Source organism: Neopelma chrysocephalum, unplaced genomic scaffold (genome assembly GCF_003984885.1).
Source record: "Neopelma chrysocephalum unplaced genomic scaffold, ASM398488v2 Primary Assembly neopelma1_185189, whole genome shotgun sequence".
NCBI classification, from domain to species: Eukaryota; Metazoa; Chordata; class Aves; order Passeriformes; family Pipridae; genus Neopelma; species Neopelma chrysocephalum.
In genome coordinates this window covers 2,632-20,381 of record NW_020938643.1, presented here as the reverse complement: position 1 = coordinate 20,381, position 17,750 = coordinate 2,632, and the positions used below count along the sequence as shown (strand labels likewise).

The 17,750-nt window shown below is 60.1% G+C and overlaps 1 protein-coding gene across 1 annotated transcript; it reads left to right on the top strand.

The window, feature by feature from the left end:
* Positions 1-929: 929 nt before the first annotated feature.
* LOC113962805 (collagen alpha-1(II) chain-like) lies at positions 930-14,487 on the top strand (the record flags this gene model as incomplete). The annotated part of the gene is given in 35 exon segments (XM_027673576.1): positions 930-983; positions 1,391-1,498; positions 1,608-1,661; positions 1,769-1,867; positions 3,173-3,226; positions 3,332-3,430; positions 4,355-4,408; positions 4,560-4,613; positions 4,827-4,880; positions 5,012-5,065; positions 5,175-5,219; positions 6,158-6,256; positions 6,378-6,485; positions 6,570-6,623; positions 6,727-6,780; positions 6,869-6,922; positions 7,281-7,334; positions 7,461-7,568; positions 7,703-7,756; positions 7,835-7,888; positions 8,542-8,703; positions 8,797-8,904; positions 9,670-9,777; positions 9,944-9,997; positions 10,080-10,187; positions 10,586-10,639; positions 10,732-10,838; positions 10,991-11,045; positions 11,394-11,459; positions 11,461-11,502; positions 11,601-11,630; positions 11,632-11,890; positions 12,527-12,714; positions 13,027-13,269; positions 14,249-14,487. Coding segments are annotated over 35 exon segments (3,099 nt in total), but the record flags the coding sequence as incomplete, so codon positions are not given.
* Between the last annotated feature and the right edge of the window lie 3,263 nt (positions 14,488-17,750).

The window sequence follows — 17,750 nt, the reverse complement described above, 5'->3', positions numbered from 1 at the left end:
CCACCTTTTTCCCTTCCCCTCCATTTTTTCCCTTTTTTCCTATTCCACTTCCCTCCCCTTTTCCCCTTTTATTTCCATTTCCCCTCCTTTTTTCCCTTTCCACCCCTTTTTCCCATTTTCCCACAGGTGGGATGGGATGGGGATGGAAACAGGTAAGAGGACTGGGATGAAGATGGAGATGAGGAAAGGGATGGGAACAGGGCCTGGAGAACACACCAGGGATGGGGAGAGGAACTGGAAAATGCAAGAGAGATGGGGACAGGAGCTGGAGACCACACCAGGGATGGGGAGAGGGCCTGGAAAACACACCAGGGATGGAGACAGGAGCTGGAGAATGTGGACAGGAGCTGGAGAATGGAGACAGGAGCTGGTGAACACATCAGGAATGGGGACAGGGCCTGGAGAACACACCAGGGATGGTGATAGGACATGGAGAACACACCAGGGATGAGGATAGGACCTGGATTCCACATCAGGGATGGGGATAGGACCTGGATTCCACACCAGGGATGGAGGACAGGAGCTGGATTCCACAGTAGGGATAGGGACAGGAGCTAGAGAATGGAGACAGGAGCTGGAGAATGGAGACAGGAGCTGGATTCCACAGTAGGGATGGGGACAAGAGCTGGATTACACAGCAGGGATGGGGACAGGACCTGGAGAACACAGCAGGGACCAAGGACAGGTCCTGGAGAATGGAGACAGGAGCTGGAGAACACAGCTGGAGAACACAGGGATGGGGACAGAACCTGAATTCCACACCAGGGATGGGGACAGGAGCTGGAGAATGGAGATAGGAGCTGGATTCCACAGTAGGGATGGGGACAGGACCTGGATTCCTCACCAGGGATGGGGACAGGAGCTGGATTCCACACCAGGGACAGGGGCACTGACACCTAGCCTCCCTCCCCAACCCCCTCTCTCCGCAGGGAGAACCGGGAATCGCGGGCTTCAAAGGCGAGCAGGGACCCAAGGGTGAGACGGTGAGTCCGGGCCCGGGGAGGGGCCGCACCCGGGACCCCCCACCCTGAGCGGGGTCCCGTCCCCATCCCCATCCCCGTCCCCGTCCCCGCGGCGTCTCCTCGGCGTCTGCCGGGGCCTGTCCCCCTCGGGAGGCCCCTCGAGGGGCAGCGTCCCCCTCCCGCGGGGGGACAAAGGGCCGCTGTGTGCGCGCCCTGTCCCCCCCCCCCCGCGGGGACATTCCCCCCTCGCTTCATTAACCACCCTCAATGCCGGGGCTCCGCGGGGCCCCGGCGCCGCCGGGGCTGTGGGGGGCACGTCGGGGGGCTCCTGCCCGGAGGGGGCTCCTGCCCGGGTTGGGGGGGATGGCTATGGGGGGAGGAAGGCTCCTGGTGACCCCCTTTTCCCTCCTCTCCCTCCCCTCCCGCAGGGCCCCGCGGGACCCCAAGGTGCCCCCGGGCCGGCGGGCGAGGAAGGCAAGAGAGGAGCCCGCGGCGAACCGGGCGCTGCCGGTCCTTTGGGACCCCCGGGAGAACGGGTGAGTGTGTGTGTCCCCCCCGCCCCAAAACCTCCCCAAAACCCACCCTAAAAAAACCTCCCCTGACTCCCATCCTCCTCTTCTTCCTCCTCCTCCTCTTCCTCCACAGGGCGCTCCCGGCAACCGCGGCTTCCCGGGACAGGACGGGCTGGCCGGACCCAAGGTGGGGAGGTCGCGGTCGGGACTGGGGAGGGGGACGGGGGGACGGGGGGATTTCTAGGGCGGGGATCACCCCCCTGGACCCCCGGAGTCACCCCCCACCCCTCGCAGGGCGCTCCGGGCGAGCGCGGCCCCGCCGGGCTGGCGGGTCCCAAAGGAGCCACCGGAGACCCCGGACGGCCCGGAGAGCCCGGACTGCCCGGAGCCAGGGTGAGAAACGGGGGGTCCCACAGCGGGTGGGGGGCACTGGGGGAGGGCCCAGGGGGGGCAGGGGACAGTGGGGACAGTGGGGATGCTGGTGGGACCCGCTGGGTCAGCAAGGGGGGGCTTTGGGGTCAGTGAGGTGCTTTTGGGGTCGGTAAGGCACTTTTGGGATCAATAAGGTGCTTTAAGGGTTAGGATGCTTCTGGGGTCAACGAGGTGCTTTTGGGGTCAACGAGGTGCTTTTGGGGTCAATGAGGTGCTTTTGGGGTCAATGAGGTGCTTTTGGGGTCGATGAGGCGCTTTTAGGGTTGGTAAGGTGCTTTTAGGGTTAAGATGCTTCTGGGGTCAGTGAGGTGCTTCTGGGGTCAATGATGTGCCTTTAGGGCTGATAAGGTGGTTTTAGGGTTGATAAGATGCTTTTAGGGTTAAGATGCTTCTGGGGTCAATTAGGCACCTTAAGGGTTGATAAGGTGCTTTTAGGGTTGTCTGAGGTGTTTTTAGGGTTAAGATGCTTTTGTGGTCAATGAGAAGCTTCTGGGGTCAATGATGTGCCTTTAGGGTTGATAAGGTGTTTTTAAGGTTGATAAGGTCTTTTTAGGGTTGATAAAGTGCTTTTAGGGTTGTCTGAGGTGCTTTTAGGGTTGTCTGAGGTGCTTCTGGGGTCAATTAGGTGCTTTTGGGGTCAATAAAGTGCCTTTGGGGTTAGTAAGGTGCTTTCAGGGTTGTTTAAGGTGCTTTTGGGGTCAATAAGGTGCTTTTGGGGTTGTTTAAGATGCTTTTGGGGTCAATGCAGTGCTTTTGGCCTCTGCCCCGGTGCTCTTTGGCATTAAGGTGTTTTCTGGGGTTGAGTCAGTCACTCTTTGGGGTTAATTAAGATGCTCTTGGCTAATTAAGACGCCTTCTGGGGTGTCCAAAGCACATTTTGGGGCTAATTAAGATGTTCTTCACTAATTAAGACACCTTCTGGGGTGACCAAGGTGCATTTGGGGTTAAGATGCACTTGGGGTTTGCAAAGATGCTCCTTGGGGTTGGGTGCTCTTTGGGATTGGATCCTTTTTGAGGTTGGATCCTTTTTGGGGTTGGATCCTTTTTGGGGTTGGGTGCTCTTTGGGGTCAGACACTCTTTGGGGTTGGATCCTTTTTGGGATTGGGTGCTCTTTGGGGTCGAACACTCTTTGGAATTGGATCCTTTTTGGGGTTGGGTGCTCTTTGGAGTCAGATGCTCCTTGGGGTGAGCAAAGACGCTCTCTGGGGTGGTGGGGGTTGGGCAGACCCTTGTGCCCCCCACCAGAGCTCCCCTGTCCCCCGCAGGGCCTGACGGGCCGCCCCGGTGACGCTGGTCCCCAAGGCAAAGTCGGCCCCACCGTAAGTGAAGCTGCACGTGGGGGTGTTTGGGGGGTGGGCAGGGGGCTGGGCGGGGTGGGGGGGTCTGGCACAGGCACCCCCTGACACCCCCTCCCCTCCCCACAGGGTGCCCCCGGCGAGGATGGGCGCCCCGGCCCCCCCGGCCCACAGGGTGCCCGTGGCCAACCCGGTGTGATGGGATTCCCCGGCCCCAAAGGTGCCAACGTGAGTACTGTGACCTGATCCCACCCAAAAATGAACACTGCCACCCCTTCCCACCCAAAAATGAGCACTGCCACCCCTTTCCACCCAAAAATGAGCACTGCAACCTGTTCCCACCCAAAAATGAGCACTGACACCTGCTCCTACCCAAAAATGAGCACTGCCACCCCTTCCTCCCAAAAATGGGTGTTGTCACCTGCTCCCACCCAAAAACGAGCACTGCCACCCCTTCCTCCCCAAAAATAAGCACTGTGACCCCTTCCTCCCCAAAAATGAATATTGCCACCCCTTCCCACCCAAAAATGAGCACTGCCACCTGTTCCCACACAAAAATGAGCACTGCCACCCCTTCTTCCCCAAAAATGAGTACTGCCACCCCTTCTTCCCCAAAAATGAGTACTGCAACCCCTTCTTCCCCAAAAATGAGTGCTGTCACCCATCCCTCCCCAAAAATGAGTGCTGTCACCCCTTCCCACCCAAAAATGAGTACTGCAACCCCTTCCCACCCAAAAATGAGCACTGCCACTCCATTCCCACCCAAAAATGAGTATTGCCACCTGTTCCCACCCAAAAATGAGTACTGCCACCCCTTCTTCCCCAAAAATGAGTAATGTGACCTCTTCCTCCCCAAAAATGAGTGCTGCAACCCCTTCCCACCCAAAAATGAGCACTGCCGCCCTTTCTCCCCGAAAATGAGCACTGCCACTCCATTCCCACCCAAAAATGAGTATTGCCACCTGTTCCCACACAAAAATGAGTACTGCCACCCATTCCTCCCCAAAAATGAGTAATGTGACCTCTTCCTCCCCAAAAATGAGTGCTGCTACCCCTTCCTCCCCAAAAATGAGTATTGCCACTCGTTCCCACCCAAAAACGGGGCTGTGGGGGTACAGAGACCCCCTCGGTGCCACCTCTGCCTCTCCCCAGGGCGAGCCTGGCAAAGCTGGCGAGAAGGGACTGCCCGGTGCCCCGGGGCTGCGGGTGAGTTGTGTTCCCTCCCTCTTTCCCTCCCTCCCTCCCTCAATTTTGGGGGGCTGCAGCTCCCCGAGGCCCCTGCGGTGCCCCAGAGTGGGGGAAGCCGAGGCAGCAGCCCCGTGCCCGGAGCTCAGGGGGGGTTTTCCCTCCTCTTTAGGGGCTCCCTGGCAAGGATGGTGAGACTGGAGCTGCCGGACCCCCAGGACCCGCCGTGAGTGAAACAGGGGGAGATCAAGGGGGCTGAACCCCCCCCCCAGAGCTGGGCAAGAGACCCCCCCCAGCTCTGCTGGGGGTGAAACCTCTGCAGTCGCTGCCCTGGGGGTTTTGGGGCCCTCCACACCCCCAGCTCTGCCCAAAAGCTGGGGGTGGGGGAAACCCCGAGCCCGAGGGGTTTGGGGGTCCCTCAGCACCGTCTTTCCCGCAGGGCCCCGCAGGTGAGAGGGGAGAGCAGGGAGCCCCCGGACCCTCCGGATTCCAGGTGAGCACGTGGGAAGGGGGGCTCTGGGGGGTGCTGGGGGTGGGGTGATGCTCGTGGGTGGCCCCGCCCCCCCCGCCCCGGGGGGCCCCCCCCCCCCCCCCCGTGCTCACAGGGCTGCTCTCCCCTCCCAGGGGCTGCCCGGGCCACCAGGTGCCCCCGGAGAGAGCGGCAAACCCGGAGATCAGGTGAGACCCCCTTTTCCCTCCTCTTGGGCTGCAAAGGGGGGGGTCAGAGCCCCCCAGCACCCCCCAGGCCTGACCCCCCAATGCTTTTTCCCCCCCCCCTCTGTCACAGGGTGTTCCTGGAGAAGCCGGAGCACCCGGTCTTGTTGGTCCCAGAGTAAGTGTCACCCCCCCCTCCTGGCTGGGGGGGACTGGATCCATCCCGTGGGGGGCTTTGGGGGTCTCCAGGAGGTTGACAGACCCTGGTTGCTCCCTTGCAACCCTGGTTGCATCCTCCCAGTGTCCCCCAGCATCCCGCCAATGTTCCCCAACTTCCCCATGTCCCCCAGTGTCCTTCAGCATCCCCTCAATGTCCCCCAACATCCCCATGTCCCCCAGCATCCCCAGCATCCCCCCAATGTCTCCCAGCATCCCCCCAATGTCCCCAATATCCCCTTGTCCCCCAGTGTCCCTCAGCATTTCCCCAATGTCTCCCAACATCCCCCCAATGTCCTCCAGCATATCCATGTCCCCCCTTGTCCCCCAGCATCTCCCCAATATCCCCCAGCACATCCATGTCCCCCAGTGCTCCCCAGCATCCCCCCAATGTCCCCCAATAACCCGTTGTCCCCCAGTGTCCCTCAGCAATTCCCCAATGCCCCCCAGCATCCCCCCCATGTCCTTCAGCATCCCCATGTCCCCCAGTGCCCCCTGCATCCCCTCAATGTCCCCCAACATCACCATGTCCCCCAGCATCCCCAGCATCCCCCACATGTCCCCCAGCACCCCCCATGTCCCTCAGTGCCCCCCCAGCATCCCCCCTTATGTCCTCCAACATCCCCATGTCCCCCAGTGCCCCCCCAGCATCCTCCCAATGTCCCCCAATATGCCAATGTCCCCCAACATCCCCCCAATGTCCCCCAACATTCCCTTGTTCCCCAGTGTCCCCCAGCATCTCCCCCATGTCCCTTCCATGGCCACCAGCTCCCCCCCATCCTGGTGGCCGGTCCCCCTGGGGGCACCGCGGGCTGGTGGCACCCCGCCCGCCCTCCGCGGGGACAGCGCATTGTCACCTTTCCCTTCCCCTTCCTCACACCCTCCCACCCCTCCCGGCAGGGCGAGCGCGGCTTCCCCGGCGAGCGCGGCTCTCCCGGCGCCCAAGGGCTGCAGGGACCCCGCGGGCTGCCCGGGACCCCCGGCACCGACGGGCCCAAGGTGGGTGACAGCGGGGACAGCGCCCGGTGCCACCAGCGGGGCTGTGGCACCGGGGGGGGCGGTGGTGTCAGCTTAGGGCGGGCTCGGCACCCCAAAAACCACCCCCTCCGCTCTGCTTTAGGGTGCCACCGGCCCCGCCGGCCCCAACGGCGCCCAGGGACCCCCGGGGCTGCAGGGGATGCCCGGGGAGAGAGGAGCGGCCGGAATCGCCGGTCCCAAGGGAGACAGGGTGAGTGCTGGGTGCTGGGGTGGGGTGTGATGAGCGCTGTCGGGTCTCGGCTCGGCTCACCCTGCCCCCCGTGTCGCCCCGCAGGGAGACGTCGGCGAGAAGGGCCCCGAGGGAGCCCCCGGCAAGGACGGCGCCCGCGTGAGTGGGACGGGGTGGCGGTGGGAGAGGGGTGGGATAGGGGAGTGGCTGCTGGGGGATGCTCGGGTGGCCTCACTCACCCTCCTCTCCCTCCTCCCCGCAGGGTCTGACGGGTCCCATCGGCCCCCCCGGCCCCGCCGGCCCCAACGGCGAGAAGGTGAGAGAGCCCCGGCAGCCCCTCGGCTGCCCCCGAGCCCGGGAGACCCCGCCCGGACCCCCACGACTCTCCATCCTTTCTTTCCCAGGGTGAATCCGGCCCCCCCGGTCCATCTGGTGCTGCCGGTGCCCGCGGTGCCCCCGTAAGTGCCACCCTGTCACAGCCCCCCGGCTGCTGGTGGTGCCACTGCTGCTCTCTGTGCCTCATTTACCCCCTCATTCGCCTCATTTGCCTCATTTACCCCCCCATTTACCTCATTTACCCCCTCATTTACCCCCCTTGCTTACCTCATTTACCCCATCATTTACATCATCTACCTCACCATTTACCTCATTTACCCCATTATTTACCCCGTCGTTTACCCACCTTGTTTACCTCATTTACCTCATCATTTACCCCTCTCATTTACCCTCTTTACCCCCTCCTTTACCCCCTTTACCCCTCCATTTACCCCCTCACTGACCTCCTCCCCCTCACTGACCTCCCATCTCTCCACACAGGGGGACCGTGGGGAGCCCGGAGCCCCCGGTCCCGCTGGATTTGCCGGACCCCCGGTGAGTATTTGGTCCTGGTGCCCCCAGTTTGGGTCCCAATACCCCAGTTTGGGTCCCGGTGCCCCACTCTGGGTCCCGGTGCCCCCAGCTTTGACTCCCCCCTCTAAGAGCAGCCCCTTCCCCCAGGGCGCCGACGGGCAACCGGGTGCCAAAGGCGAGCAGGGAGAGCCCGGGCAGAAGGGTGACGCCGGTTCCCCTGGTGCCCAAGGCCCCTCTGGAGCCCCTGGCCCACAGGTGGGTACAGCCAGAGCCCCCCGAAATGGGGGTGACCCCCCCCGGGGGTCCCTTTCCCCCGGAAATTTGGGGAACCCCAAATTGCACCCCCCACCCCCTCCCGTGTCTCTCACTGGTTTTCCTCCTCTTCCCAGGGTCCAACTGGTGTAACTGGTCCCAAAGGAGCCCGGGGTGCTCAAGGACCCCCTGTGAGTATTGGGGGAAGGGGGGGTGCGCAGGGAGGGGGTTGGGAGGGGGGCTGAGCCACCTTCCTCCTCCTTCCCCAGGGAGCCACTGGATTCCCCGGAGCTGCTGGACGCGTCGGACCCCCCGGCCCTAACGTGAGTTGGGAGCAGCCAGGATCCAACTGGGGGGCAACTGGATCTCTGGGGGGCAACTGGGTTCACTGAGGGGCAACTGGGATTGGTGAGGGGCAACTGGGATTGGTCAGGGGCAACTGGGTTCACTCTGGAGGAAACAGGGATCACTTGGCAACAGGGATCACTTGGGAGCAGCTGGGATCACTTGGAGGCAACCAGGATTACATCACTTGGGAGAAGCCAGGATCATTTTGGGGCAACTGGGATCACTGGGGGGCAACTAGGATCACTCAGGGGCAACCAGGATCACTTGGGAGAAGCCAGGATTATTTTGGGACATCTGGGATCACTGGGGGGGCAACTGGGATCACTCAGGGGCAACTGGGATTGCTCCGGGGCTACTGGATTCACTTGGGAGGAAACTGGGATGACTTGGCAACAGGGATCACTTGGGGCAAGTGGGATCACTGGGGGGAAACAGGGATCACTTGGGAGCAGCCAGGATCACTTAGGGGCAACCAGGATCACTCAGGGGCAACTGGGATCACTCAGGGGCAACTGGGATCCCTGGGGCTTTCCCAGGGCTCTCCAAGCCCGGGAGCCCCTCAGGATGAGGATAACAAAGGTGGAAAAGCCTCTTCTGTTGGCACTGAACCCCGTCTTGTGCCCCCCAGGGTAACCCAGGCCCCCCCGGGCCCCCCGGCTCCGCTGGCAAGGACGGTCCCAAGGGCGCTCGAGGCGACGCCGGACCCCCGGGCCGTGCCGGGGACCCCGGGCTGCAGGGCCCCGCCGGCCCCCAAGGGGAGAAGGGAGACCCCGGCGAGGACGGTCCCGCGGTACATTTGGGGGGGCACCTCCCTTCCTGCCCGTTCAGGGCCCTGCCATCACCCCCCTCCCGGCTCTGATGCCCCCCCTCTGCCTCCCCCCAGGGTCCTGACGGGCCCCCGGGTCCCCAAGGCTTGGCGGGACAGCGCGGCATCGTCGGCCTGCCCGGGCAGCGCGGGGAGAGGGGCTTTCCTGGCCTGCCGGGGCCGTCGGTGAGTGCTCACCCCTGGGATCACCCCCTCTGTCACCCCCAGTTACCACCTTCACTGTCACCCTCAGTGTCACCCCCACTGTCACCCCCACTGTCACCCCTCAGGCTCAGCCCCTTCCACCCCCTGTGTCACCCCCTGTGTCACCCCCTGTGTCACCCCCAGGCTCAGCCCCCTCCATGCCCTGTGTCACCCTGTGTCAGCCCCTGTGTCACCCCTAAGTTCAGCCCCTTCCACCCCCTGTGTCATCCCTTGTGTCACCCCCTGTGTCACCCCTAATTTCAGCCCCTTTCATCCCCTGTATCACCCCCTGTGTCATCCTCTGTGTCACCCCTAAGTTCAGCCCATTTCATCCCCTGTGTCACCCCCTGTGTCACCCCCAGGCTCAACCTCCTCTACTCTCTGTGTCACCCCCTATGTCACCCCTCAGGCTCACCCCCTTCCATCCCCTGTGTCACCCCTTGTGTCACCCCCTAATTTCAGCCCCTTCCACCTCCTGTGTCACCCCCTGTGTCATCCCCTTCCACCCCCAGTGTCACCCCCAGTGTCACCCCATGTCATCCCCTGTGTCACCCCCTGTGTCACCTCCTTCCTCCCCCCATGTCACCCCCAGGCTCAGCCCCCTCCACCCCCTGTGCCCGACGGGCAGCAGCTGCCTCCTCCCCCCCGGTAGCTGCTGGAGCTGCTCCTTTGGGGCATTTCCCGGGGGAAGGGCTGTGCCGGGATCTCCCCCTCACAGCTCTTGTCCTCCCTTCCCCTTTCCTCCAGGGCGAACCCGGCAAACAAGGAGCCCCCGGTTCTGCTGGCGACCGAGGACCCCCCGGCCCCGTGGGACCCCCCGGCCTGACGGGTCCCGCTGGAGAACCCGGCCGAGAGGTGGGTGGGGAGGGGGCACAGGGGGCAGACCCCCGCCCGGGTGACCCCCGTGCTGCCCCCCTCCCCTGCCCCGTGCCCCTGCCCATCACAGGGCTCTGCCCTTGGTTTTTGGCTCGGAGAGGGGAGTTTTCACCCAGCCGAGCCTTGATTCCTCCTCTTCTCCCAGGGAAATCCCGGCTCCGACGGGCCCCCGGGAAGAGACGGCGCGGCTGGAGTGAAGGTGAGTTTGCCGTGAATTCCTCCCCACACCCCCAGTGCTCCCAGTCCCGCGGCTCTGACTCCACTCCCGTGTCCCTGCACAGGGCGATCGAGGCGAGACGGGGCCCGTGGGTGCCCCCGGTGCTCCCGGTGCTCCCGGCGCTCCCGGACCTGTGGGTCCCACCGGCAAACAAGGAGACAGAGGCGAGACGGTGAGTGCTGGAATGGTGGGTCTGAGGGGTTTTTTTGGGGAGACGGGAACCACCCCGAGGGCAGGTCAGGGAAGAGTCAGGGAGTCATTGGTCTGGGGGAGCCAGGTGGGTGCCTTTAGTGCCCGGCAGGGATTCAGGGGTGCCCTGAGCAGCTCCGAGCACCTTCCTGAGGATTCCTGAGCGCCCTGCTGGGGCTCTGCCTGGGGGGCTGTGAGCCCCAGGAGCTGGAGCAGGGAATGTCTCCATTTCCAAGGATCGTTTGGGTGTGATGCTCCAGCTGAGGGTGTCTAAAGATGCTGATTCCCAGTGATGGGGCCGGTTTGGACACCCCCAAAGGCAGAGAGCACCCCCTGCCCCCAGCTTCTTCTGCTTCTGACCGCCCTCTTTTTTTTCCCCAGGGTGCACAAGGTCCCATGGGTCCCTCTGGCCCCGCTGGCGCTCGGGGGATGCCGGTGAGTGATGCCGGGACAGCCGGAGCGTGGGTTGTGTCGGGTGGGGGGTCTGTCACCCTCAGCCTGACACGGCTCCACCCCTCCCCTTCCAGGGTCCCCAAGGGCCTCGTGGTGACAAGGGCGAGACGGGAGAGGCTGGAGAGAGAGGGCTGAAGGGTCACCGTGGCTTCACCGGCCTGCAGGGTCTCCCTGGCCCCCCCCGTAAGTGCTGGTGTGGGGACCCCCAGCCCCCCACGTCTCCCCGTGGAGCTGGATGTGGCCACGGGCAGAGCCCCAAGACCATGTGGAGGCTTTGCTGGGGCTGAGCACCCCCTGATGCCAGGCTTAACCATCACCCTCCATCCCTTCTTAGGGTCCTTCTGGAGACCAAGGTGCTGCTGGTCCCGCAGGTCCCTCTGGTCCCAGGGTAAGTCCTGGGGGGGAACGAGAGGAAAAGGAGTTTGGGGGAAGTGAGAGGAAAAGGAGTTTGGGGGGGTGAGAGGAAAAGGAGTTTGGGGGCGTGGGAGGAAAAGGAGTTTGGGGGGCTGAGAGCAAAAGGAGTTTGGGGGCGTGGGAGGAAAAGGAGTTTGGGGGGTTGAGAGCAAAAGGAGTTTGGGGGGCATGAGAGGAAAAGGAGTTTGGGGGGTTGAGAGCAAAAGGAGGTTGAGAGGAAAAGGAGGCACCTCTGTCCTCGAGCCCCTGCCCGGGTCAGCTGATGGCAGGAGCTGATGGCTGCCCAGCACCTTCTCTGACCTCCCTTTTGGGGCTCTTTCAGGGTCCCCCCGGCCCCGTGGGCCCCTCTGGCAAGGACGGCTCCAACGGCATGCCCGGCCCCATCGGCCCCCCCCGGGCCCCGCGGGCGGAGCGGAGAACCCGGCCCCGCGGTGAGTGACACCCCCCAGGATGGGCAGGGTGATGGAGGGGGGGTCCAGCTGCCAGGGCAGCCCCCCCAGGATGGGTTTGCATCTCCTTCCTCCCGTAGGGTCCTCCCGGAAACCCGGGTCCCCCTGGCCCCCCCCGGCCCGCCCGGCACCGGCATCGACATGTCAGCGTTCGCGGGGCTGGGGCAGCCCGAGAAGGGCCCCGACCCCATCCGGTACATGAGGGCGGACGAGGCCGCCGGGAGCCTGAGGCAGCACGACGTGGAGGTGGACGCCACGCTCAAGTCCCTCAACAACCAGATCGAGAGCATCCGCAGCCCCGAGGGCTCCAAGAAGAACCCGGCCAGGACCTGCCGCGACATCAAGCTCTGCCACCCCGAGTGGAAGAGCGGTGAGGGCTCCGCTCTGCGGGGACCAGGGACGCCCAGGAATGGCCTGGAGTTGTGTCAGGGGTGGGGTGGGGTGGGGTGGGGGTCAGGGAAAGGTTCTTCCCCCACGGGGTGGTTGGCACTGAACAGGCTGCCCAGGGCAGTGGGCACAGCACCAAGGAGGGTTTGGATGATCCTCTCTGGGACATGGGGTGACTCTATGTGGGGCTGTGCAGGGCTGAGGGTTGGACAGGATGGTCCTTGTGGGTCCCTTCCAACTCAGATTCTGGAATTCTGGGATGTCCTGGAGCTGTGCCAGGGCAGGCTCAGGTTGGATCCCAAGGAAAGGTTCTTCCCCCCGAGGGTGGATGGGCACTGCCCAGGCTCCCCAGGGCAGTGGGCACAGCCCCAAGGCTGCCAGAGCTCCAGGAGGGTTTGGACGCTCCTCTGGGGCACAGGGTGGGATTTTGGGGTGTCCTGTGCAGGATTGAGGGTTGGACTTGATGATCCCTTCCAGCTCAGCATACCCTGTGAAATGAAAAAGAGCCTCCTCATCCTCCCCCGTCCCTCTCCCTCAGTCTCTCACACCCAGCAAGGCCAAGTCGGGTGCTCCAACCCCCAAACCCTCACCCTCACACCACCCTTTACCCTCCCTGCAGGAGACTATTGGATTGACCCCAACCAGGGCTGCACCTTGGACGCCATCAAAGTCTTCTGCAACATGGAGACGGGCGAGACCTGCGTGTACCCCAACCCCAGCAGCATCCCCAGGAAGAACTGGTGGACCAGCAAGGCCAAAGAGAAGAAGCACATCTGGTTTGCAGAGACCATCAACGGCGGTTTCCACGTGAGTGTCCCCCCCCGGGGCAGGGGGTGGAGGTCGAGCAGGGGGGTGGAGGTCAAGCAGGGGGTGAAGGTGGAGCAGGGGGGGGAGCGTTGGGTGTCCAGTTGGAGGGTTGGGGTGTCCTTCCTTGGGGTGAAACTGGTGGGTGTTAAACGAGGCACTGGCTGACCCCGAGCGTCGTGTTGAGCACTTGGGGTTGGGGCAGCTGGGATGGGATGTCTGCAGCCACCTGGGGAGGCAAATTACAGGAGACCCCTCGAAACAGCGCCGTTTCAACACCCTCAGGGTTCTAATGTCCCTCCTCCCTCCCTCCAGTTCAGCTACGGTGACGAAGACCTGGCCCCCAACACCGCCAACATCCAGATGACCTTCCTGCGCCTCCTGTCCACCGAGGGCTCCCAGAACGTCACCTACCACTGCAAGAACAGCGTGGCCTACCTGGACGAGGACGCGGGCAACCTGAAGAAAGCCCTGCTCATCCAGGGCTCCAACGACGTGGAGATCCGCGCCGAGGGCAACAGCAGGTTCACCTACAGCGTCCTGGAGGACGGATGCACGGTGAGCCCGCGCCGGGGCCGGGGTGGGAGCACGAGGCTGGGACAGAGGGGGTACAAAGCAAAGCCTCACCGGTGAGAATCGAGGCACAGGCAGGAATCCCTTCTCAGGGAGGGGCCTCGGTGCAGCTCAACCCAGCCTTAGCCTGGGATTGTGTGAGTGGTTTAAATTGAAGGAGTTACGGAGGTTGTGACGGAGCCGCTTTTGTCCCGTGGGTTTTAAGTTTGTTTTTTTCTAAAAATGAGTGATTTGTTTTATACGAATGATCAGACAAAAGATCTCAATCAGAACTATTCACCACACAATATGAACACTAAAAATCTACTAGTAGAGTATAATACAGTATAATGTAGTAGAGCATAATATAGAGTATAATATTATACTCTACTAGTAGAATATAATATGAGGTAGTACAGTGCACTGTAACAAAGCAATTGTTGAAGCAGTTATATTAAAGCTGGTGAAAAGAAATAATTATTAAGTAGAGATCTGACCCAGACCGAGGGAGATCTCTGCTCTCAACCCCGAGGAGTGACCCTGGAGGGTGTCCCCAGTCAAGGGAGGAACCTCCACACATCCACCCCAAAAAGGTTATGTCAGAGGAACCTGACTGCTAGCATAAAGTGATTCACTGCCAGTCACACCTTTCCAGGCCAGCCACCAGCTTGTCTGTCAAACCAGACTTCAAAAAGCAGGGTGTGTATTCAAGTTGATGAACCAGGATGGTTTTAGCATAATTAACACCAAGACAACACCCTGACTCCAGCAGCTGATTGACAGCTCGATTGGATTTTAGGTCTTCTCGATTGGATTTTAGGTCTTCTCGGGGTGGGTCTATCCTGCCACAAAGATGATGATGATGATGATGATGATGATGATGATGATGATGATGATGATGATGATGAGTTGGAGGGGGTCAACCTGGTGGTTTGGGGGGGAGTTTGAGGGTGTCTAATAACACCTTTCCTCTGGGTTTCCCCAGAAACACACCGGCAAGTGGGGCAAGACGGTCATCGAGTACCGGTCGCAGAAGACCTCGCGCCTGCCCATCGTGGACATTGCACCTATGGACATTGGTGGAGCCGAGCAGGAGTTTGGCGTAGACATTGGCCCAGTCTGCTTCTTGTAAAAAAACAAACAAACAAAAAAAAAAACCACGAGAAAAGGATTGTTTTACTTGTGCGTTCGTTCGTCGGTTGCCGTTCGTTGTGGTGTTTTGTTCTGGGCTTTTTTTTGGGGGGGTTTGTGTTTTGTTTTGTTTTGTTTTGTTTTAAATCCAGCCCGACGCCGTAAAACTGTAAAAAAAAAACCAACAAAAAACAAAAAGAAGACCCAACGAACTGAACCCACCCCAAAGGAACCTGAGGAACTTCTCAATCTTCTCTCTCTCTCTCTGTCTCGTACGACTTCTGCACTGAAGGGCTGCAACGACCCCCCCTCGACTCACGCCCGTCCACCGGGGACCACCACCTCATGCCTGGGCAGGCTGCGAAATCAAACCAATATTTATTTATTCTCTTCCTGTAAGACCTATTTTTTGAAGGTCAGGTGGAGGTGGGAATGTAACCGACCCTTCCCTGCCGAAGGGATGTCGCCAATCCAGGTACCACGAATCCCCTCCCGTCCCCGTTTCCCTCCGTGTATCACCAGCAGGAGTGTTTTAATTGTATGATAATGACACAAAAGGAAAAAAAAAACAAACAAAAAATGGTGCTATTCTTGTAAAACAAGTCTGTATTTTTTAAAATCAGTTGATATAAAAAAAAAAAATACAAAAAAAAAACAACTTTTGGTGGAAAGTACAAAGTGGAGCCGGGGTTTTGTTTTTGGTGTGTTTGCTGCGTCCAATCTCCTCCCTCCCCCTTTCTCAGCCGGGATAAAGGAAGGTCTGAAAGAACCATGAAATGGTTCAGGTGGAAAAAAAAGAACTTTTAAGATCCTCATTTTGGGTCAACACTCCAACTTTTCTGGGTTGGGGCTACTTCACACTAAGGGGGATGGGAACCCAAAAAAAACAAAAATAAATCACCCAAGAAACCAAAAAAAAAAGGGGGGGAGGGAAAAGGAAAACCAAGTTAAGGGGAAAAATCTTGAAACCCCAGGAGGCAACACAACACCCACAAGGTTCCACTGTGGAACTTCCTGTCCCACTGCACCCCTGAACTCAGAACATCCTGGGACTCTGTAACAGAACTGGGGCCACCAGTTAGAACCAGTAAAAGCTGAGGGAAGCAAATCAGTCTGACCATGGTGGGGGGGCTCCTCCCCACTCTCCCCACAGGTTTTTATCCTGTTTCTGTGGGTGCAAAACTTCAATTTGGGGCTATTTTGCAGTATCGGAAGTGGGAGAGTCCGGGGCCGTCGCCTGCGGCTTTTAGGGCTTCATAAAAAGTCACCTATGTAAATCCCTCTCCTAATCAGGCTGCTAATTAGGAGGAAAAGTCTCAGAAGTGGAGGGGTTTTTTTTAGCTGTCTTGGAGGAAAGTCAGCCCAGTGACCCCGAGGAGTCACAAACCTGCAGGACGGAAGGGGCAGCTCCGGACCGGGGAGCTCAGGAGTTCCACGATGGTCCTATTGGTTAAAAACTCAGCTTTTTCTTTTTGTTTCTGTTGGTGGCATGTGGGAGCTGCGAGGATTTCATTTAGAGAAATTACGACTTCAAAAGGATTTTAAAAAAAAAGAAAAAGCTCCTATTTTGGGGCCCCGATGTCGGTTTGAAACACAACCCAGCCGGGAGCACCTGAGGCAGCTTCCGCAGGGCTGGGATCCTTCAAAAACCTTGGCAGGGGAAATTCATTAAGGGGGATTGGAGGATTAAGGAGGATTTTCAAAATAAAATGGCCCTTTAAAAGGCCAAGTGCTTCGCCACATGACCCGGGGGGGGCTCCCCTAATGATGGGAGCTCTGGCTGCCGGCCCTCACCCCACTAATTCGGGGTCAAACCCTTCTCCTGCTCAGCCAAGCAGCAAGTTTGGGGGTCCTGCTGGGGGGGGAAGGGGCAGCCCCAAAATCACCCAGGCTGCCTGTAGGACATGGGCATGAAGAGCGGGAGAAGGTGGGTTTGGGCTGTGGCTGAAGAGGGAGGAAGGTGGGAAAAGCAAGGAGACCCCAAGCAAGGCAGGATTGAGCCCAGCCAGGCTTCCAGGAGCAGGGGAAATGAGATGGATAAAAAGCAAAGCTTGTGATTCCTTCGTTTTCCTCACAAAATAAAACAACTCATCATAAATCGAGGGGTTTCCAGAATTTGGGGTGGGGGGAAGCTCATGGGTGAGGTCACCAGGAAGGGAGGGTGAGGCCACAATTCCAGCTGGGAATGGGTGCGTGGCTTTGTGTCTCTCTGGTTGAGTTTCTTCACCTTCATTCCCCTAAAACCTTGGGCTCATCCCCAGAGAGTCCAAAAGATGGTCAGAGGGATGGAGCAGCTCTGGTGTGAGGAAAGGCTGGGAGAACTGGGATTGTTCAGCCTGGAGAAGAAAAGGCTCCAGGGAGACCTTGGAGCCCCTTCCAGAGCCTAAAGGGGCTCCAGGAGAGCTGGAGAGGGACTTGAGACAAGGGATGGAGGGACAGCACACAGGGAATGACTTCCCACTGGGAAAGGGGGGATTTAGGTGGGATATTGAGAAGGAATTCCTCCCTAGGAGGGTGAGGAGGCCCTGGAATGGGTTTCCCAGAGGGTGCCCCATCCCTGGAAGTGTCCAAGGCCAGGTTGGAGCCACCTGGGATAGTGGGAGGTGCCCCCGCCCGTGGCAGGGGGTGGAAATCAAGATGAGCTTTAAGCTCTCTCCTAACCCAGGCCATTCTGGGATTCTGTGGAAAAAAAAACCCAGTGAAAGAACAGGTATTTCTGGGCAAAAAGACAACAAGAGAAAAGTCACAGCTCTGGGACAAAGCCAGATCTTCTCCTCAAACAAAGGACAGCACAGGGTAACGTCCAACTCAGGTTTAATCAGCACAATTCAGCTCCACTAGGCAGAGATCTCACTTCTTAAAGAAGAAAGCAAGGTGTGTTTTCACGTCCCAGTCACACAAAAATCGAGCATCCCTCTCTGAAAAGGGGCCTGATCTGCTCCCACACCCCCCGGGCGGGCAGACAAAGGGGCAGGGCACGAACGGGGGCAGCTCCCGGCGATCGAATTCCAGCGGAAACTCCCGAGGGACGAAACTCTCCGGGCTGCGAGTCCCCAGCAGGGCTGCGGGGGCAGAGCTGCCACATCGATTTGCTCTCGGGAGGCAGCTGATAGCGACCATCAGGAATGCGCCGCTCCCGGCAGGGAAGCCTTGGAAGCCCAGACTCCCACAAAAATCGGTTTAAATCCCTGTTTGCCCGCGGTGGAGCACAAGTACAAAGCAACACACCGAGCTGCACATGCCCTGGTTTCAAACCCCTGCAGGGGGGGAGAGGAAGGATCAGAGGAGGAGGAGGAGGAGGGGGAGGAGGCGAGTCCAACACAGACCCTCACAAAGGCAGGTGGTGCTCTGGGGTT